Source organism: Macaca nemestrina, chromosome 10, assembly GCF_043159975.1.
Source record: "Macaca nemestrina isolate mMacNem1 chromosome 10, mMacNem.hap1, whole genome shotgun sequence".
NCBI lineage: Eukaryota > Metazoa > Chordata > Mammalia > Primates > Cercopithecidae > Macaca > Macaca nemestrina.
Window position 1 is genome coordinate 9,420,659 of NC_092134.1, and position 21,619 is coordinate 9,442,277.

Consider the following 21,619-nt stretch of genomic DNA (forward strand, 5'->3'; position numbering starts at 1 on the left):
GCCCCACACAATTCCTATTTAAAGAACGACTACAATAATATTTGTTCAAGATTCTAAGTTAATGTAAGTAAAACTAAACTTTACCTCTTCCCTTTTCCTTTTCTCATTCATTTTTTTCTTCTTTTCTTTTTTGGCCTTCTGCTTCGACCAAGCTTTACTTTTTATGAATTTTCTTCTCCCTTCATTTTCTGTTTTCTCTCTTCTTTGTTGCTCCAGGAGTTTCTGCCTCTGCTTTTCTCTAATTTTATCTTTAAATGGAATCGTGTCTGTATTAACGTCCACAGGCACAAAATCTGGAAACTGCTTTCCTCTCAATTCTGGCATCTTGGGCATCCTCAGCAGGGCAAAACCTTGAGCAAGGCTGGCAAAATCAAGATCTAATTCAATCAGAAGATCACAGTTAGCACACTCAACAGGATTAGAACAGTCAGTAATGGCTTACAATATAATTTTTTTCTAACCAAAGGGTTTAATGAATTCATTTAAATTAGAATGAAAATTATTACATTTTTACAAAGTTAAAAGGAATACTCAGCAGCCAGAGGCCAGTTTATTCTGTGTCTACTCAAAGCCTGGGAACACTTCCTTTTATGAGACAAAGCAATCTCATACTTGTAAGATCACCACATGGTTAAGATGGAGACATTATCACATGAAGAAGTCCAACTTACCCTTTAATCTGAAAATCAGGTTGCATTCATGCTTTGCATAAGCCTGGACATATGACACAAAAGCTTTCATGCCCTTTTCAAACACAGCTCTGTCGGCCAGGGCCATGGACTTGAGTTTTGGCAGAAGGTCCACTGTGTTTCTCTGGAGCTTCATCTCCTGCAGGGGGCACTACACACACACCACATTCTCACCTTCCCTGGTTGGCATCACATCCCCAGGGCTCCCCCATCACAGCCAAGAAAACCAAAAGCAAAACAATTCCTTTTCACCTTTTGAGGTCTGAAGCCCAATTCCAACCCAAATATTTCACATGCTCTAAAAAAGTATGTTAAATTTTTAAAAGAAAATTTAAAAATCAGATTTCACATGACAATCCTAATCTAGTAGCAAAGTATAGCAACACTGGGTCTCTATTCACAAGTCTCTATTCACCCTTGCCTGGATCCCAGCAGGGCCTGCGACCTCACAGGAGGCTTGCTCACTCCATGACCGAGGTGCCTCCACAGCCTTAACGCCTACCAGGGTGGCCGGGCACAGTGGCTCACGCCTGTAATCCCAGCACTTTGGGAGGCCAAGGTGGGCAGATCACCAGAGGTCGGGAGTTTAAGACCAGCCTGACCAACATGGAGAAACCCCGTCTCTACTAAAAATACAAAATTATCTGGGGTGGTGGCGCACGCCTGTAATCCCAGCTACTTGGGAGGCTGAGGCAGGAGAATCCATTGAACCTGGGAGGCAGAGGTTGCAGTGAGCCGAGATAGCACCATTGCACTCCAGCCTGGGCAACAAGAGCGAAACTCCGTCTCAAAAAAAAAAAAAAAAAAAAAGCCCACTACCACAGGGCCCCACACTGCCACCACCAGCCCAGCCCCAGTGAGTTTGCAATTTGTAATTTCATTTGCTGACCACATGCTGGAGAAGAACTTTTCCAGCTATCCCGTCACTAGGCATTCCATCTGAAAAAGGATGGCAGCTTACTTTTTGGTTAATTGCAAGGAAATTGATGTATGACTCTTCCATGGGCAGGAGGAACACCAGAGCGCTGCCCCCGTGGCCAATGCGAGCTGTGCGACCGCAGCGATGCACGAAGGCACTGTGAGAACACAGGATGGAAATGGGTACCCAGGTGAGGACGGCTGAACAGAGTTCAGGCTCCAGCCACATGGCTGATGCAGCTAAAATGCTATGGGGAGCCTCTAGCCTCCACAGCTCAGTGTGGACTTGGCCACTTACTAGTGTGAGAAACAGAAGAACTGGCAATTAAACCAGCACTGCAGACAGATATGATTCTGTAATAAACATTTAATGTGAACTCTAAGTAAAACTTGTATCTTTCTCTCTGATCAGACAGGTGGGACATGGTCCCCAGTGGAAAATCTGGGAAACAATGAAAAATACAAAGAATAAAATGAAAATGACCAATAATCTCAGGAGTAATCATCAACACTTCGGGGTTTACAGGCATCTTCCTATGCGTGGATGCATGTATTAGAAATATATGCTGACTTTGGAGAAAGTAGTTGTAATTTTCACATGTGGTGTTATGAACTGCTTTTTTCCATTTAGACATTCTATTGTGTGTTTCTGCAAGAACTGAAAATAATTGAAAATACTTTTAATTGCTGCCAATACAATATCACTATTTCACCACAAATGGGTTATTCATCCATTTGCCTATTTTTGCCTCTTAAAACAATGGGTTTTTGTTTTGAGACAGAGTCTCACACTGTTGCCCAGGCTGGAGTGCAGTGGCACAATCCATTGCCACCTCTGCCTCCTGCGCTCAAGCCATTCTCCTGCCTCAGCCTCTCAAGGAGCTGGGACTAAAGGCACACACGCCTAGCTAATCTGTATATATATTTTTTGTAGAGATGGGGTTTTGCCATGTTGCCCAGGCTAGTGAATTCCTGGGCTCAAGCGATTCACCCGCCTAGGCCTCCCAAAGTGCTGGAATTACAGGCGTGAGTCACCGCGCCCGGCCTCAAATAATATTTTGTTGTTGCTTTATGTTTTCTCTCACTGTCTGAAATTTCTATAACCTTGCTCTACATGGTGCAGGGCAAGGCCTCAAACCGTTTCAAAACTGTTCTGGCAAGCACTGTAGGAATGCACGGGGTCACTGCAGACCCAAGCACGCTGGAGGCTTGCTATAAAATAATGTTTCAATGAACATCATTATCTGTTTATCTTCTTCAGGATTCCTACTTCATTAGGCTAACTTCCTCAACAGAGAGTGGGTGGCAGCCTCGTACCATACCTTGCATTGCTGGGAGGGTCATACTGCAAAACCCAGTTGACTTCAGGAATATCAATTCCCCGGGCCATCACATCAGTGCACACTAAAATCCCACTAGAAAATGAGAAAACAGCATTCTGAGTAAGGAGGCCACCATCTTCGTCACCATCAAACAGCCTACTGATCTTGATGACAGTGACACACAGGTGCTGGAGCTTCTCACAGAAGCACATGCTTAAGGTAATATTTTGATTTTTTCTTCTTTCTACAAATCTCTAGGACTTCATAAATTCCAATAAAAATTGGAGGGAGGTGAGAGACAGCAAAGGGATTTTAAAAATTACAAGATTTCCATTTGAAAACCGAAACTGTATGGGTCTAATCCTTTGTAGCCATCTGAAAAACAAAAGACACTTCATTCTGTAACTGAGGCCTCGCAGTCAGGTATATCGCTTTGCCCAAAAGAGGACTTTTAATATAGCCAGATGTTCAATGATTAAGAAAAACAGAAAACTGTTATTTGTCAGCACAAACAGAAACAAGTTATGGTCATTGGAAGACACAAGTTCCCTGCTGTGTAGTCACAAGCCTGATAAGCAGACAGTGTTTTGTGTTTTGTTTTTTGTTTTGAGATGGAGTCTCGCTCTGTCACCCAGGCTGGAGTGCAGTGGCCGGATCTCAGCTCACTGCAAGCTCCACCTCCTGGGTTCACGCCATTCTCCCGCCTCAGCCTTCTGAGTTGCTGGGACTACAGGTGCCGCCACCATGCCCGGCTAATTTGTTTTTAGTAGACACGGGGTTTCACCGTGTTAGCCAGGATGGTCTTGATCTCCTGACCTTGTGATCCACCCGCCTTGGCCTCCCAAAGTGCTGGGATTACAGGCATGAGCCACCGTGCCCACCCTTAAGCCACAGACAGTTTCTACACCAACAGGACAAATGGACAAATGGTTGCTGCTTGACAGTCATCACAACCCTTCCCTGGGCCAGGCACAGAGCAATCTGGGAGTGAAGACAATGCACAGGGCTCCTGTGTCACAGAGCCTGCCGTCTAGCACAGAAGTTCAGTAACTAGGGAAACGACATAGCAAAAGGCAAAGCGATTAGAACAGGGCAGTGGAGGCTCTGGGCATTTACAGAGATGTGATAACCAGGTTACAGAGAGAAGAGGGTTCTAGGCAGGAAAAACAACACAAGCGGACAGCACAGGCTACTGGAGAATGGGGTGTTTGGGGACCTGAAAGAGCAGTGTGGCAGGAAAGCTGTTACCTCCAATGAAGCTCACCCACCTTTGCAATTTGCGGAACTCCATGAAGATCTTATTGCGTTTATATTTCATCTTTCCATGAATGCACATAATCTTCACGCCCTTCACCAGCGCCTCCAGAGCCTTTCCATAGTATTCCACACAGGCACAGGTACTGCAAGAGGGACAGAGGGCTTAGAGTCATTGACCACCTTGGTCCTTCTACAACCGGGAGAGGGGAACTGTGAGCAATAGCTGCAGCAGACACAACCTAACTACAAGCCCTCCCTAGGGGAATGATGAGAATGGCAGTGGAAATCATCCACAACTGAGTTCTCAATCTGTAATCCTCTCAGCCAATGAAAGGCCAATCTTTTGATAAAATACCTTAAACATGAGTTAAAACCCCCAAGGACGTATTCTACTGTCTAAAGATGTTCTAACAGGAAATCTCCCTGACCCCGAAAAAGGAATTGAAGTGAAACAGTCATTCAGAACAAAAGCAATGACATCTTAGCCACAAATAGTCTTACAAGATTTAAAAACATTCCTGCTTTTCCTTTAGGGAACTGCTTCTTCCCCAATTAGCAGGATTCCCAAGGGCTCAGCAAATAACCCAAGCTAGACCAATCAGATAGATCCCTTCTCCCAGATATTTGGGACTTGGAGCTGAGTCATCCAAGGTCAAAAAGGAGGTTGGCAGAGTCATCCCAATAAAGATATGCCCTAAACAGATGGCCCATGAACTCCTGCCAGGGAGCCTCCTTCCCTGGGAGGTGGACACTCAGCATTCTCTCAATCTGTGAGTTCCTTACCCAGTACCCTTCTTTTTTTTTTTTTTTTTTTTTTTTTTTTGAGACAGAGTCTCGCTCTGTCACCCAGGCTGGAGTGCAGTGGCCAGATCTCAGCTCACTGCAAGTTCCGCCTCCCGGGTTCACGCCATTCTCCTGCCTCAGCCTCCCGAGTGGCTGGGACTACAGGCGCCCGCCACCTCGCCCGGCTAGTTTTTTGTATTTTTTAGTAGAGACGGGGTTTCACCGTGTTAACCAGGATGGTCTCGATCTCCTGACCTCGTGATCCGCCCGTCTCGGCCTCCCAAAGTGCTGGGATTACAGGCTTGAGCCACCGCGCCCGGCCCCCAGTACCCTTCTAATACAGCTCACCCTGGACCCTTTTCCTTAACTGGAAGCATTCCCCAGTGATTTCCCATCCTTTTGCAGATGAGGGAACTGAAACTTACCAGAAACACAGAGTAAGTGGCAGCACCAGAACCCAAGTCAAATGCTCCTCCCACTATACCAGACTACTGCATTCCAGTTTGGGCTAACTCTTGTCTACTTCAGTTCCTCCACCTATGCTGTGACCGCCACCAGACTGGTCCGTCTTTCCACCTTGAGTCACATAGTATGTAACGAAGTGGTGTTTCACACACTAAGCCTCATCACCCACAGATCTGGTGGGTTCTGAAATCAATTTAGTGGGTCTCGACCAGCATTTTTAAAAAATTAACAGCTGGAGTAGAACAGAATAGAAAACATCCCACCTAGCAGAGTGTGGTTTCGTGAAAACCTTTGTTTTATTGTCTTGTTTGGGTGTGTACCGAATTGTACTTCTTACTGTGGGTCATGGTCAATATTGCATTTTATTTGTAGGATAACACATGGAAAAGTAATATAAAATTATTTTTTATGTACTGCTAAAGATCAACACATTTATCTCTGGAGAAAAGGGGAAAAGAACCAACCAGTCCAAAGAACATATGCATCTGTTCCTACACTGCCTTCTGACCACAGGACAAAACCCCACTGTGGCGGACTCCATGGATGGCTGATAAACACTATTCCCAACCACTTCTTGCTTCGCTGGCCACTACCACAGAGCCAGAAAAGCTGTGCACTCATTTTCTCTGCTGCTCTTGAAGTGAGGGGCCACCACATGACCCACTTTTGGCCCCTAAGATGAATTCACAGCTGAAGTCAGCTAGGGCAGAGGGGTTTCTGAGGAAGCTCTTTGTTTTACTGATTAAAAGGCATGGATATAGCTAATATTGCCATACACCCCCTCTGCCTTTCCCCCCTTATCTTTCTTCAGTGCAGACATGACAGGGTATAATAGTGGTCATCCAGAATCCATGAGGTGACACACAGGAAGAGAAGATCAATCACATCAACATTGATCTTGACATGAATGACACATGAAACCCCTGTGAGAAACTGCCTCTGCCTTTGGACTTATTTTTACAGGACAAAAATAAAGCCAACCTTGTTCGAACCACGAAAGTTGGGTTTTCAGTTATTTGCAGCCAAAAGCATTCCCGAGAGAACCATGCTAGATGGAATCCAAAACCCAAAGGCCGCATGCACCTGCACATTCTGCCTGAATCCCTGACACCCCTACCAGAGACCAGAGGAGTACCTGAAGAAGACCAGGTGTTTCTCCTGCTTATGATTGCGAAGAAAATGGACCAGCTGATTAAATTTCTCATCTGCCTTGCATACCTGCACAAGAAAAAGGGAAACTAATAAAAAACATATTTGGCAATAATAATCCCCATGGCTATTTTCCGTTTCAGCATTAAATTTTAAGGAATGTCATTTTCCCCACAGGTAGGACAGACTTTAGTCAGAATGTTAACTGGTCTACCTAGCTCAGAGTAAACATTGACATGTGCTGCTGCCTCTAAAAGTTAATTTGTATGTCACAAAATCATACAGCTCAGAGAAACACAGTCATCCAACAGGCAACAGTTCCCAACTCCCAATCCCAATATACATGAGAGCTGGTACACCATCTCCAGAGTAGATTTTTATTTATTTATTTATTTTACCTTTTCTTTTCCTTTTTTTTTAAGAGACAGACTCTCAATATGTTGCCCAGACTGGTCTCAAACTCCTGGCCTGGCCTCCGGTGATCCTCCCACCTCAGTTCTAAAGTGCTGGGATTACAGGCATGAGCCACCTAACCCAGCCAAAGGATATATATATTTTTTTAAATGCAGATTCTTGGGTACGACATACAGATTCTGATTCAGTAGGTCTGAGATTGGACCTAAGAATCCATATTATTTAAGAGTTCCCCCAGGAAATTTTGATGCCAAGTTCAGAAGTCACTGCTCTAAGATGAATAATGATTTCCAGAAAGCAATGTACATAATTATTTAAAAGGCTTCCATGGACTCAGACCCCATTGCTTTTTTTCTTTTTCTTTCTTTTTTTTTTTTTTTTGAGACAGAGTCTCGCTCTGTCGCCCAGGCTGGAGTGCAGTGGCACGATCTCGGCTCACTGCAAGCTCCGTCCCCCAGGTTCACGCCATTCTCCTGCCTCAGCCTCCCAAGTAGCTGGGACTACAGGCGCCGCCACCTCGCCCGGCTAGTTTTTTGTATTTTTTAGTAGAGACGGGGTTTCACCGTGTTAGCCAGGATGGTCTTGATCTCCTGACCTCGTGATCCGCCCGTCTCGGCCTCCCAAAGTGCTGGGATTACAGGCTTGCGCCACCGCGCCCGGCCTGCTTTTTTTCATAATGCAATCAAGTCCTCCATTCAAACTCCCAAATTAGAGACATTAAATTTACCTGAATGCATTCATCCTATTTTTACCAAAACCAAATGCCCAGTTTGGAATTTTTTCTCATGTACTCAGCCATCTCTAAATGCAAAACGAATGTAAAACAACAGAACGCAACAGTAGCCACAGTGGGTATCCAAAGCTAACATTAGTACGAGTATCCCTCATCCAAGGTCCCTGGGACTTGAAGTGTTTTTTGGCTTTTGAATTCTTTCAGATTTTGGAATAGCTGCACTATACTTACCAGTTGGGCATCCCTAATCTGGAAATCCGAAATCTAAAATACTCCAACAAGCATTTCCTTTCCGCATCATGCTGGCATTCAAAAAACTCCAGATTCTGGAGCATTCTGGATTTTGAAATTTCAAGTTAGGAATGTTCAACCCATACTTACCGTGTACTAAGCACTATCATGAACATTTTTGCATGGATTAATTAATTAATCCTCCAGCAACCCTACGAAGCTGTATACTACTGTGGCCCCCATTTGACAAGTGAGGACCTCTAAGTTCACCGGTTAATTTAGTAGGGGCCAAAGCCAAGATATGCACCAGGTAGTCCTGCTCTAGCTGCTCTAGCACCCATGCTCTCCACACTACCCTATGCAGAGTCCTTCCCTCTGCTTGGGAAGAGCTAGCCTCCTCCCTCACCCAGCCTGGACTGTCAGAAACATCAATGGCAACTACAGCTCCCACTTCTGATGAGCCTATCTGATCTCGACAACACTCTCCAGTTACACTAGGAGCAGTTTCTCATTTGGAAACTCATTCTACCTTTAATCTGCCTACAAATTGACACAAACAGGAGAGCAGCCTCGACAACCTCACAGTCTACAGCAATAGGAACACTCTGGTTTCAAGACCAGCCTCCTTCATTTTGAACAGCAGACATGTTCAGGAGCTAGGGAACCCCTCCAGGCCTAAAGAAAAATTTAACCTGAAAAAGCTTATTGCAAAAGAGAAAGAAAAGTCCCAGCCCCAGGCTGGTGGGACAATGTACCATCAGCAGTGGCACTGGCTTGTGGGTTCCTCCGTGCCCTGATGGTGCTGCCTCCCCTGCAGCCTGTGCTCTCTGCATTTGTGCCTCGTGGCCCATCCCAGCAATGGGACGGAACAGAACAGGGGTGGGGAGTGGCCTCATTACTAAACAATCAAATTGCCAAAAGCCCATCTACTTCCTTGTGAAGAAACTACAGAAACTAGCAGCCAGTATTTACTACTAGAAATTCAGCATATTTGGGCCAGGCACAATGGCTTATGCCTGTAATCCCAGCACTTTGGGAAGCTGAGGCAGGCAATCATGAAGTCAGGAGTTCAAGACCAGCTTGGCCAACGTGGTGAAACCCCACCTCTACTAAAGATACAAAAAGTTAGCCGGGCACGGTGGCACACGCCTGTAATCCCAGCTACTCAGGAGGCTGAGGCAGGAGAATTGCTTGAACCCGGGAGGCAGAGGTTGCAATGAGCCGAGATCGTGCCACTGCACTCCAGCCTGGGTGAGACACTGTCTCAAAACAAAAAACAAACAAACAAAAAGGCTGGGCGCAGTGGCTCACGCCTGTAATCCCAGCACTTTGGGAGGCCGAGGTCGGCAGGTCACCAGGTCAGGAGATCGAGACCATGCTGGCTAACACAGTGAAACCCCGTCTCTACTAAAAAAATATAAAAAATTAGCCGGGCATGGTGGCGGGTGCCTGTAGTCGCAGCTACTCAGGAGGCTGAGGCAGGAGAATGGTGTGAACCCAGAAGGTGGAGCTTGCAGTGAGCTGAGATCATGCCACTGCACTCCAGCCTGGGTGACAGAGTGAGACTCCGTCACAAAAAAAAAAAAAAAAAAAAAAAAAGAAATTCAACATATTTGATGCAGGTCAAAAATACACAACATTTACAGAGTAGAACATTTATTTCCACCCCACAAAATCTCCTCAGGAGTGAGTCTGTCATTTGATTTTCTGTGTTCCACCTGCACATCTAACTATGCCCTTCTCTGTGACACAGGCTGTTCTGACAGGCCCAGGAACTACAGAGTTTAATCATGCCTGCACCCAGCACACCCCAAGCATGTAAAATAGAAACATTTTGTCACTTGAGGGTAGGAGGTTCAGAGACACTGTCCTTAGAGACTGTGCTTAAAATACATTTATGCCCAATTTAACTAACTTACTCATTCATGAGCAGGAACACCCAGACCATTTCTCCTAGCTCTGTCCCCAAATGCATTTCATATGTGCTACAGGGTCTCATATATTTATTCTACCAGTACAATTTCCATAAAATGAGCACTGGTCATTATCACTAAGTAAGAAGCAAGCCCAGGCACTCACCATGTAGTAGTTTTCCAGGCGGGAGGGGGTCTTCTGGGCGCCGCTGGCTGCCACGCCTTTCTCCTTCACCGAGACCCGGACAGGGTTCCGGAGGCCTGCTCTCACCAAGTTCTCCACTTCCTGCGTCTGAGTGGCTGAGAAAAGGCCTGTTCTCCTCTGCTTTGGCAAAAACTCCAGGATGGTGTTGATGCTGATAAAAAGAGGGCTCACACTTAACCGCTCACTTGCCAGCATAATCAACACACAGTGCTTCACGATACCAAACAGGTATTCAGAAAGACTGAAAGTGAAGCCATCAAAATATTTATAGCACATACACTGGGAGGTGAGATTATGGGTGATTCTTTGTTTCTTCTTTATACTTTCATTTTTCCAAGGTTCCTCAAATTTTAGCATATAATTATACAATTATAATGATATGTGAATTACATCCCATTAAACTGTTTATTAAAAAACAACAAAACTGCCAGGTGTGATGGCTCATGCCCGTAATCCCAGCACTTCGGGAGGCTGGGATAGGAGGATCTCTTGAGCCCAGGAATTTGAGACCAACCTGGGCAACATAAGGGGATCTTGTCTCTGCAAAAATTAAAAAAAAAAAAAAAAAGGTGTGATGGCATGTGCCTGTAGTCCCAGATACTCAGGAGGCTGAGATGGGAGGCTCACTTAAGCCCAGGAAGTAAAGGTCGCAATGACCCAAAATCATGCCACTGCATTCTAGCCTGGATGACAGAGTGAAACCCTGTCTCAAAAAAAAAAAAAAAAAAACACTTGAAGGAAAGTGCATTATAAGATCAAAGATAGAACGGGAATAAAAATCACGTGGTAGAATTTGAAAGCTCAAACTACTTAATGATTTGAAATTAAAATGTGGTTAATAAAAATACTTAGGCCAGGTATGGTGGCTGGCGCTTGTAATCCTAGCACTTTGGGAAGCCTAGGTGGGAGGATCACTTAAGCCCAGGAGTTTGAGAACAGCCTGGGCAACATGGCAAAACCCCAGCTGCAAAAAATAAAAAAAACAGGCATGGTGGTGTGTGCCTGTAGCCCCAGCTACTCAGGAGGCTGATGCAGGAGGATCACCTGAGCCCAAGAGGTTGAGGCTGCAGTGAACATAATCACGCCACTGCACGCTGGCCTCGGTTACAGCACAAGACCCTGTCTCTAAAAAATAAATTAATTAAAAATAAATTAAAATGAAAATAAAAAATAAAAATACCTAGTCATAAAGTGGTAAACTCCATTTTGCTTTCCTTTTGTATTAGTATCATCCACCCACTCAAGCCAGTGAAGTCCAAAGTCCAGTACCTTGCCTCAAACCCCATGTCCAGAAGTCTGTCTGCCTCATCCAACACCAGGACATCCAGGGATCGCACACAGCTGGCCAGATCCAAGCCTTCCGCCTTCCTTCGGAACATGTCCTCCAAGCGGCCTGGAGTGGCCACAATGATGTTCCCACTTTGGAAAGAAAGTTAACATTTACCAAGCTCTCTGGATCTTGGGAATGTGGTTAATAATTACCAAAATACCAAGCTTCATATCCCTCCAAAGTCATTTAAGCCCTAGTGAAGAGAACGAAGAGCATGAGAGTGGAAAAGAGTGCTGTAGGGTAGAAAATGTGAGCGCTGCGGCGAAACAGGATCTGGGTTCTGGGCTATGACCCAGGCAAGGTTGGCAAACTCCAGCTCCCAGACCAAACCTGGGCTGCTGCCTGTCCTTGCCAAGTATTTTATTGGCAGACAACCACGCCCATTTATTCACATGTTGCCTATCGCTGCCTTCACACTGCAACAGCAGTTGAGTAACTGCGACGGAGACCATATGGTTCACAAAGCCGAAAACAGTTACCATCTGCTCATTTACAAAAAAAGCTTCCCAACCTCTGACCTACGCAAGTTAACTCAACCATTGTAGGCCCCAGGTATCTCACATGTAAAATGGGAATGTTGACAGAATTAGAGAACCCTATGTAAAGATCACAAACTGGCAGACTCAGGGCCGGATGTGGCTCCCTCAGACTGGCTCACCTACAAGATGTGTTTTTCAAACGTGGATTACACGCCAACAGTTAAAAAATCAGGAGATTACACACACAAATCTGGAATTCCATCTTCTTTCTAAAAAATTCAAAACCTGGCACGACTGAGCCCAGTCCCGCCAGGCAGCTACCAGCTGGAGCTGAGTATTCCAGGCAGCTACTGGCCAGTTCCTCACCATCCCCCAGTCCCGCATTCATCTATCCTGACCACTCATTTATCCTCACGTCGTTCTCTTGACCTCTGTAGGAACTTGAGTTAAGTACTCATCAGGCCCTCATGGGAAGGAGCTAGCAAAGCGCCATAGGAAGCTGGCCTGGAGAAAACACCTTTTTGCAGGGGGAGGAGGCTGCTGAAAGGGGGACCCACAGTTAGGCTGAGATCACATATCAATTCTTAGGTTCAGTGCCAAGAGCAGCAAATAAATGAGCAGACATGAGCAAACTCACCCTTGTTGCTTAAACCTCTCAACATCTTCTCCAGGATTCCTGCCTCCAATCCAAAGAATCTGGCTAAAACAAGAAAACAGTCTTTAAGTTCAGCAAAACAACAGCCCATGGCTAACAGGGACACTGCATCCAATTCACCTGAACTGGGGGAAGTGCTTCGTGAAATGCGACAGGACCTCGTCTATCTGAACGGCCAGCTCTCGGGTGGGGGTGATGATTATGGCTCCGACCTGCCCACATGGAAGGAAGGGACACAGTCAGCAGCACAAGGGCCTCCTGGAGAGGAACTCATAGGCCCTCCGCCCTCCACCGCACACAGAACTTCCAGAGAAACCGCAGTTACTGGGCGTTCTCAGCAGCATCCCTGAGCACGTATCAACTACTTTGAATTACGGTTACTTGTCATCATACACTGCAGTTATGCTCTTTAAAGTCACTCACACTAAGAACACTGAATTAGTGAACGCTGAACCACTGCTCACAGGGGAAACGCAGGGTTAGGTTCCTGCCAGTCTCTGGACATGACATTTTTGTCATTCAATCAATACATAACTCTATTTTATGTCTGTTTGTGCTTAAAAGACTCTATTTAATATATACTGTTGATTCATTCCTATTGAACTCGTGGCCAACAGCACATTAACTCATGCCTGAGCTTGTGCTCCTCTAGTGCGGGGATTCTCTCTGCACGTCATAACCTTCTTGCGCCCAGGAACACTAGACTGCACTACACCACGGAGCCATTTCAAAAACCAAAATCACCAACATAAAGCAACAAATGTGCAAAATGGCTGGGCACGCTGGCTCACACCTGTAATCCCAGCACTTTGGGAGGCCGAGGTGGAAAGATCACTTGAGCCCAGAAGTTTGAGACCAGCCTGGGTAACATGTCAAAACCCCTTCTCCTCAAAAAATACAAAAAATTACCCAGATGTGGTGGTCCACACCTGTAGTCCCATCTACTTGGGAGGCTGAGGCAGGAGGATAGCTTGAGCCTGGGAGGTGGAGGTTGCAGTGAACTGAGATCACACCACTGCACTCCAGTCTGGGTGACAGAGCAAGACCCTGTCTCAGGTAAAAAAGGAAAAAAAAAAGGTGAAAAACATAGCACTAAATAGATGACGAAAAGGACACTGTTTACACCTGAGCAGTAAAACAAAAGGCAGCTCTGCCCATGCCCATGACCACAGAAGCACCGAGGATCCACTGGGGTGTTATAAGTTTCAACGAGCAGACAAATTAACAAATATAGAATCCACAAATAATGAGGATTGTCTTTTTTTTCTTCAAGTTTCTTTCACTCATTCATTCATTCATTCATTCATTATTGGTAGAGATAAAGTCTCACTGTGTTGCCCAGGCTGCTCTCAAACTCCTGGACTCCAGTGATCCTCCAGACTCGGCCTCCCAAAGTGCTGGGATTACAGGTGTGAGCCATGGCTTCTGATCTATTTTTTCAAGTTTGTAGCCAGCTTCTTAATCCAATGTGAACTCTGATGACTAGGTGAAAATAAATCACTTTCACTGTCCTCACCTGACTCTTCTTTAACTTCTCTTCTCTTCTCAGAAGAATTTCCAGGATGGGGATGACAAAAGCGAGTGTTTTGCCACTACCTGTGACCTGCAAACAGAGAGTTTTGGTTTCCTTTTCTTCCTCAGAGTTCATGTGAGGGAAAACACAAGGACAGGCTGCACGTACCCGAGGCACTCACCGCTTCTGCAGCGACATCTTTGTTTCGCATGAACAGAGGGATGGTTGCAGACTAAAGGGAGAGATTGCAAAGCACCGGTTAAAGGATGTCATCACTTCACAGGTGAGAACCGAAGCCCTAGGAACATAACAGGCAGCTAAGGCCACAGTGGACCCCACCACAAAAGGGTCTCTGAGTAACCAAGTCACCATACAGAAGTTGAATCAAACGTGGCAACTGTGTCTACATGGACGACGTGTGGGGACAGTGAGCTGAGCTGGGAGGTGGGAGTCCTGAATTCTATTCCTGTCTCTCCAACTTCCCTCTCTGAACCAGGAAGGGGTTGAAGACATTGGGTTTTAGGGTCCCTTCCAGCTCTAATATCACAGAATCAAGATTCAAATAAACCTTCTCATTTTAAGCACTGTAGAGGTCTCCAGACTTTACAAGAAACCTGGTTTTAGCATCAAAAAAGCTAAACCTCAATTAGATTTAGGCCTTGGCCTCGTGGCTGCTCCCTCCAGGGTTCAGCCCTGGTCCCCAGGGCCTGAGCTCACTTAAATCACAGCAGATGTAATATTATTCCAACTGCCTCTGCACAGTGATTTCTATCCTCCCTATCAACCCCCAAGGGAACATTTGGCAATGTAAGGAGACATTTTTGGTTGTCAAAACCCAGGGTGGGCCAGGCATGGTGGCTCACATCTATAATTACAGCACTTTGGGAGGCCCTTAACTCCCTTAAGGCCAGGAGTTCCAGACCAGCCTTGGCAACACAGGGAGACTCTATCTCTACAAAGAAAATTTTTTTAATTATGTGGGTGTGGTGGTGCATGCCTGTGGTCCCAGCTACTCAGGAGGCTAAGGTAGGAGGATCACCTAGGCCCAGGGAGGTTGAGGCTGCAGTGAGTTGTGACTGTACCACCACACTCCAGCCTGGATAACAGAGCAAGACACTGCCTCAAAAAAATAAGTAACTAAATAAATTACAGCCAGAGTTGGGAGGTGATGTCCTCTGGTGGACAGATTCCAGTGATGCTGTTAAACATCCTACAATGCCCAGGACAGCCCACAACAAAAAATTTTCCAGCACAAAATGTCAATAGTGCCGAGGGTGAGGACGCTGCTCCAGGCCACTGCTGTCCAATAGAAATAAAATGTGAACCACATAAACAATGTTAAATTTTCTAGTAGCCATAGTAAGAAAAGTAAAAAGAAATGGGTGAAATAAATTTTAATATTTTATTTAACCCAATATATCAAAAATATTGTCCCTTCACATTTAATCAATATGTAAAAATCAACATTTTCCATTCTTTTTTCATACTAGGCCTTCAAAATATACTGTGTTATTTGATACTCAGAGTATACTTTGATTTGGACAAAGTGTATTTCAAGCACTCTATAGCCGTGTCTGGTGACTGTGTAGTGGATGACAGGTCTAGACAATGAGCTCTGAGGCTCTGAGGATCTGAGGCCAGGTTCCCTAGGCAGGGAACACAGCACTCCCAGTTTCCATCTCCAGCCCTGTCTGCTGGAAATAGATTCTCCACATTCCCAGGAATCTTATGGGCATCTCAAACTCAAGGCTTCATTTATTTTCAAAAATTTTTTGCTATTACAGGGCCTCCCTATGTTGCCCAGGCTGGTCTTGAACTCCTGGTCTCAAGTGATCCTCCCACCTTAGTCTCCAAAAGTGCTAGGATTACAGGCGTAAGCCACCGTGCCCGGCCATTATTTATTTTAATTTCAGAGATGGGGGTCTCACTATGTTGCCCAGGCTGGTCTTGAATTCTTGGGCTCAAGGGATCCTCCCACCTCGGCCTTCCAAGTAAATGGTACTACAGGCGGGTGCCTCTGTACCCAGCTCAATGTTTAAAAACAGGACTCTTGTGGCCAGGCACGGTGGCTCACACCTGTAATCCCAGCACTTTGGGAGGCCAAGGCGGGCGTATCACCTGAGATCAGGAGTTTGAGACCAACCTGGCCAACATGGCGAAACCCTATCTCTACTAAAAACACAAAAATTAGCCAGGCGTGGTGATGCATGCCTGTAATCCCAGCTACTCGGAAGGCTGAAATGGAAGAATCATTTGAACACGGGAGGCAGAAGTTGCAGTGAGCTGAGATCATGCGATTGCACTCCAACCTGGGCAACAGAGGAAGATTCTGTCTCAAAAACATTAAAAAAAAAAAAAAAAAAACCCCACCCACACACACAAAGAAAAAAAAACAAGAACTTTTGACTTTCCTTCTGAAACCTGCTACACCCTCCAGCCATTCTCGGGAAATGGTAACACCATTCACTCAGCTACTAAGAATAAAAATCGGTGGGGTGCGGTGGTTCAGCCTGTAATCCCAGCACTTTGGGAGGCTGAGGCAGGTGGACCACTCTCTAAAGAGAAATCACAGCCCTTCCTTTCCTAAACATCTTCCCAGATAAGATGGCTTCCCACTACATTTAGAATGAAATCCAAGCTTCTACAAGACCCTACACAATCCATCTCTTGCACTACTCTTGATGTTCAGTCACAAAGGCCTCCTTTCTGCTGCTCAAACCATTTGCAGCCTGCCCCAGGGCATTTATGTGCACTGGTATTTCTCTCCGCTGGAATAATCTCCCCCTCGTCACCCGAGAGCCAGCTCCTTCTCAATCACTGAGGTCTCAGCTCAATGACACCTCCTCAGAGAGGCCTTCCTTAGCACCCTGTCTCACCTCCTCTCCAGTCCTCGAGTGACACTATCACAACAGTCTTAGTTCCTTCATAACATTTACTAGCAGCTGAAATTATCCTTTCTCTAGCTCCTGCGCTAGAAAGTAAGGCTATGAGCAGATGCCAATACTGCAAACTCCCCAGAGCCTAGAAGAGTTCCTGGCACATAGTAGGTCCTCAAGAAATACTTCTTGAAAAGATGCATAACAACAGGTAACCCTCACTGAGCTCCTATAGTGTGCCGACTGGTTTATTTAGTCCCCACAGCAACCCCATAAGGAGGGTGTTACTTTTTCATCATTTCACAGAGAAGGAAAATGAAGCACGTTGAGGTTAAGCCATTTGCCCGAGGTCTCACAGCTACAGGGGGCAGGGCTAGGATGAGAACCAGGCTCGAGACCCCAGCACCCGAGGGCAGGGTGGGTCGCGGCCCCTCTGCCGGCTCGCTGGCCGAGCAGCTCCGCATCCCGCCAGTCTGGGCAGCCTGGAGACGAGGCAAGAGCCCCAGCTGGAGGGATGAGCGCCCCAGGGCTCGGGTCTGTCCGATCACCTCCGCTGTGTCCGAAGCAGCGGGTGCCTGCCCCCCTCCCAGCCTCACTCTCCCCCAGGAACCGATACCTGCACCGGCGTCATGTACGGGAAGCCCAGCTCCCGCAGCGCGCCCAGCACCCGCGGGTGCAGTGACACTGGCAGAGACTCCCAGGAGCCCTCCGTCACATGCTCCATGGCGCTCTCCTTTGCCGTCTCGGTCGCCGCTGCTCGAAGGCGCCCTGTGCACCCGCAACGAGCACTTCCGCTTCCGGCAGCTCCGGCGGCCGGCCGGGAACTTTGCTGGAGCAGCAGAGTTCCGGAGCGCTGCGAAGGCTCCAACGCCGCGGGAGCGAGGAAAGGCGCTCGCGGGACGGTGGAGGCAGGCGGCGGGGCAGGCTCGGGGAGTTACACCCGCCCCGCACCCCTGGGCTCCGGGCGCCTCTCAGCACCAGGCAAGGGTTTTGGCGGGAGGGAGTCTGGCCCGGCTCTCCCACTTTCTTTGTCCCTCGGAGGCAGGTGGCAGCACAGGACCGCGTCCAGGCCGAAGGACCGTGGGGCTGGCTGCCGTGGGCAGAGAAACGTGTCGGGGCCCCGGGTTAGCAGCCCTGCAAAACAGGCACCCGCTGATGGCGGGGGTCCGATGGCCGGTACATCCTGAATGTTGGTTTACTTTCCCGGAAGTTAGGGTCAGAGTCCTAAGTAAGAACACTGTCCTATTCCACTGTTCACAGTTGGCCTGGGCCATTCATGTCCACATACACCTTCACTCAGCAAGCTTTTATTGACCACTCATTACGTGCCCTCTATGAGGGCCTATCTCCTCCAGCTATGTGCATGACTTGCTCCTGTTGAGGCTCTGAAAACGAAACCCCAAAATGAAGACCCCAGAGGCAGCCTCAGAAGCAAGTTTCTCTCTGACCTTCTGCCCCGTCTCTGATCTCTGATTCTGTGAGGCTGGCCATAGAAACTCAAGAATCCCTCTTGCCCGTCATGATGGAGCATAGAAACGGGAACCCCTTTTCTCCAAAGTCAGCCATAAAACCTAAAAATATTACTCTAACTCTCTCTCTCCACCTTTCTGTGAAAAAACTGGCCATAAAGAAATTATCGGCCGGACATGGTGGCTCACGCCTGTAATCCCAGCACTTTGGGAGGCCAAGGCGGGCAGATCACGAGGTGAGGAGTTCGAGACCAGCCTGGCCAATATGGTGAAACCCCGTCTCTACTAAACATACAAAAATTAGCCGGGCATGGTGGCGCATACCTGTAAGTCCCAGCTACTCGGGAGCCTGAAGCAGAAGAAGAATCGCTTGAACCAGGGAGGTGGAGGTTGCGCCACTGCACTCCAGCCTGGGCGACAGAGTGAGACTCAGTCTCAAAAAAAAGAAAAGAAAAGAAAAAAAGAAATTACCTGGGCTGGGCGCGTGGCTCACACCTGTAATCCCAGCAGTTTGGGAGTCCGAGGCAGGTGGATCACCTAAGGTCAGGAGTTTAAGACCAGCCTGGCCAAAGTGGTGAAATCCCGTCTCTATTAAAAATACAAAAAAATTAGCCAAGTGTGGCAGGTGCCTGCAGCTACTCCGGAGGCCAAGCAATGAGCATCGCCTGAACCTGAGAGGTGGAGGTTGCAGTGAGCCTAGATCGCACCACTGCATTCTAGCCTGGGTGACAGAGTGAAACTGTTTCAAAAAAAAAAAAGGCCAGACGCAGTGGCTCACACCTGTAATCCTAACACTTTCAGAGGCCGAGGTGGGCGGATTGCCTGAGCTCGAGTTTGAGACCAGCCTGGGCAACACGGTGAAACCCCGTCTCTACTAAAAATACCAAAAAAATTAGCCGGATTTGGCGGCGTGCACCTGTAGTCCCAGTTACTTGGGAGGCTGAGGCAGGAGAATTGCTTGAACCCAGGAGGCGGAGGCTGCAGTGAGCCAAGATGGCGCCACTGCACTCCAGCCGGGGCGACAGCGAGAGACTATGTCTCTAAAAAAAAAAAAAAAAATTTCTGACCTCTTTTGTTTTGCTTGTAGGTTGTAAGACCCCATTACAGGAAGGGTTCTGTCCCCTACCTAGAAGGAAGGAATGCTGCAGAGAGGCCGAAAAGAATCCAGACAGGCCTTGCTGGGCTTCCCCACTCAGTCTGTGAGCATTAGATCATGCCCTTCTTGTCCAGTCCTATTTCTACTTAGCTGTGCATATTTTGTTGAGCCTAAGCATAAAAATGAATATTTTTCCCTGTAACTTTGGGTCTTAATTCTGAAGGTTCCTTTGTTGTGCAAAACCATGACCAAATAAATTTGCATCACTTTCCTCCTATTAATCTGCCTTTTTTCAGTTGAATTTTTAGAGAAACCTGAGGACAAAAGGTAAGTTTTCCCCTACACTCCCTTACATTCCACTTGGACTTTTGAAATCACCTTCTCAGTGTTACCTTCCTTTCCGCATCACTGAAACTCCTACCCTCATTTATTTTCCCTTCTTAGCATTTACCATTATCTTTCTTGCTACACACACACACACACACACACACACACACACAACTTACTAGGTTCATCTCTGCCACCAAAATGTAAAACCCACACTAATGGGGTCTTTTCTCTTTTTTTTTTTTTTTTTTTTTTGAGACGGAGTCTCGCTCTGTCGCCCAGGCTGGAGTGCAGTGGCGCGATCTCGGCTCACTGCAAGCTCTGCCTCCCGGGTTCACGCCATTCTCCTGCCTCAGCCTCCCGAGTAGCTGGGACTACAGGCGCCCACAACCGCGCCCGGCTAATTTTTTGTATTTTTAGTAGAGACGGGGTTTCACCGTGGTCTCGATCTCCTGACCTTGTGATCCGCCCGCCTCGGCCTCCCAAATTGCTGGGATTACAGGCGTGAGCCACCGCGCCCGGCCAGGGACTATCACTGTAGCACACAGCAATCACTCAAATATTTGTGGGATCAATAAATGGGAATACAACTCATGCAGACTGCAGTCATCTCAAATTAAGTAAAAGACAACAGCCTAAAGCCACATTTTCAATGAAATGATCATCACATTCTCAAAACTCTTCGACAACTTTTATAAAATGGGACTTCGGCCAGGCACGGTGGCTCATGTCTGCAATCACAACACTTTGGGAGGCTGAGGCAGGAGGATCACTTGAGCCCAGGAGAATGAGGCCAGCCTGGGCAAGGTACAGGAGACTCTGTCTCTATGAAAGTAATTTTTTAATTAGCTAGGCATGGTGGTGCATGCCTGTGGTCCCAACTACTCGGGAGGCTCAGATGAGAGGATCACTTGAGAGGTTAAGGCTGCAGTGAGCCATGTTTGTGCCACTGCACTCCAGTCCAGGTAACAGAGCAAGACCCTGCTTTTAAAAAACAAAAGAAGTAGTCCCAGCTACTTGGAGAGCTGAGGTGGTAGGATCACTTGAGCCCGGGGGTTGAGGTCAGTGAGCAGAGATCAAGCTAACGCACTTCAACCTGGGAATAGAGTGAGATCCTGTCTCCAAAAAAAGAAAAGGGGGGCATTTCACAGACAGTTCTGAAAGCAAAGGCACAGAGAAATTGCGTATCTGTGTGTGTCTTCTGTGCTCTACTACCTACTAGTTTTCTGACCTTAGGACCCATTCCAAGCCTGTTTTCCTCCTCACTTCCAAAATGATTTTACCCAAGGTAATGGCAGTTTTCAAGCATGAATAAGACAGACCAAGTAAAGTGCTTAGTACTGGATCAAGACATTACACAGTACTCAATAAATCGTAGCTACTTTTATTACCAGCAGGCCGTTAGTTTCACAGAGGAAGGAGTTTCTACAGGTGGTGATCTAGTCTCTGGTTCCACCTTTCACTCTCTTACCTGTGGCCTTGGGCACATCATTTAATCTGTCTTTAAAGCTATTTCCCACATTCATAAACCACGTGGGCGAGTGAAAATAATTCAACCCTTTCTTTTTTCCCAAATAGAAAAATACTTGAGATTTTAGCACTGATCCATCAGAGAAGCCTCACTGGAAAACCTGTGCAGAAACGAAAACTTGGTACCGTTCACTATCCTCAAGCTTATAGAATTAAAAAGTAACAGACATAATAGGCATAAATACTCAGAAAACATGGACATGTCTCATGTCAAATAAGAACAGAAAGTTGGTGTGTAAAAAATGTGAATTAACTGTCAATATAT

General features: G+C 46.7%; 1 protein-coding gene, 1 long non-coding RNA gene and 1 other non-coding gene across 7 annotated transcripts in view; 1 reads left to right on the forward strand and 2 right to left on the reverse strand.

Annotated features, from left to right (window-relative positions):
• The window catches only part of LOC105493904 (DEAD-box helicase 55), a 22,404-nt gene extending 4,700 nt beyond the window's left edge, over window positions 1-17,704 (reverse strand). For 2 of the 5 annotated variants that reach the window (XR_011608708.1, XM_011761877.3), the window contains exons 1-13: window positions 17,549-17,704; window positions 14,238-14,288; window positions 14,060-14,146; window positions 12,664-12,755; window positions 12,526-12,588; window positions 11,349-11,498; window positions 10,041-10,230; window positions 6,570-6,652; window positions 4,198-4,329; window positions 2,930-3,022; window positions 1,651-1,765; window positions 672-840; window positions 85-377 (exon numbers count right to left, since the gene is read on the reverse strand). Coding sequence is in view for 2 of the 5 variants with exons in the window: in XM_011761877.3 (XP_011760179.1) it covers window positions 85-377; window positions 672-840; window positions 1,651-1,765; window positions 2,930-3,022; window positions 4,198-4,329; window positions 6,570-6,652; window positions 10,041-10,230; window positions 11,349-11,498; window positions 12,526-12,588; window positions 12,664-12,755; window positions 14,060-14,146; window positions 14,238-14,288; window positions 17,549-17,656 (1,626 nt within the window). In the remaining 3 variants the exon portion in view is untranslated. Of the gene's footprint in view, window positions 1-84; window positions 378-671; window positions 841-1,650; window positions 1,766-2,929; window positions 3,023-4,197; window positions 4,330-6,569; window positions 6,653-10,040; window positions 10,231-11,348; window positions 11,499-12,525; window positions 12,589-12,663; window positions 12,756-13,873; window positions 14,040-14,059; window positions 14,147-14,237; window positions 14,355-17,548 lie in introns of those variants that run through there. The other 3 variants (XR_011608709.1, XM_024796638.2, XR_011608710.1) reach the window with 3 other exon arrangements.
• LOC139356614 (uncharacterized) lies at window positions 1,677-3,149 on the forward strand. The gene is made up of 2 exons (XR_011608711.1): window positions 1,677-1,798; window positions 2,869-3,149. It is a non-coding gene; the product is annotated as an uncharacterized lncRNA (long non-coding RNA).
• LOC112429140 (small nucleolar RNA SNORA9) lies at window positions 2,690-2,822 on the reverse strand. Its single transcript, XR_003021279.2, has one exon. It is a non-coding gene; the product is annotated as a small nucleolar RNA SNORA9 (small nucleolar RNA).
• Window positions 17,705-21,619: the final 3,915 nt, after the last annotated feature.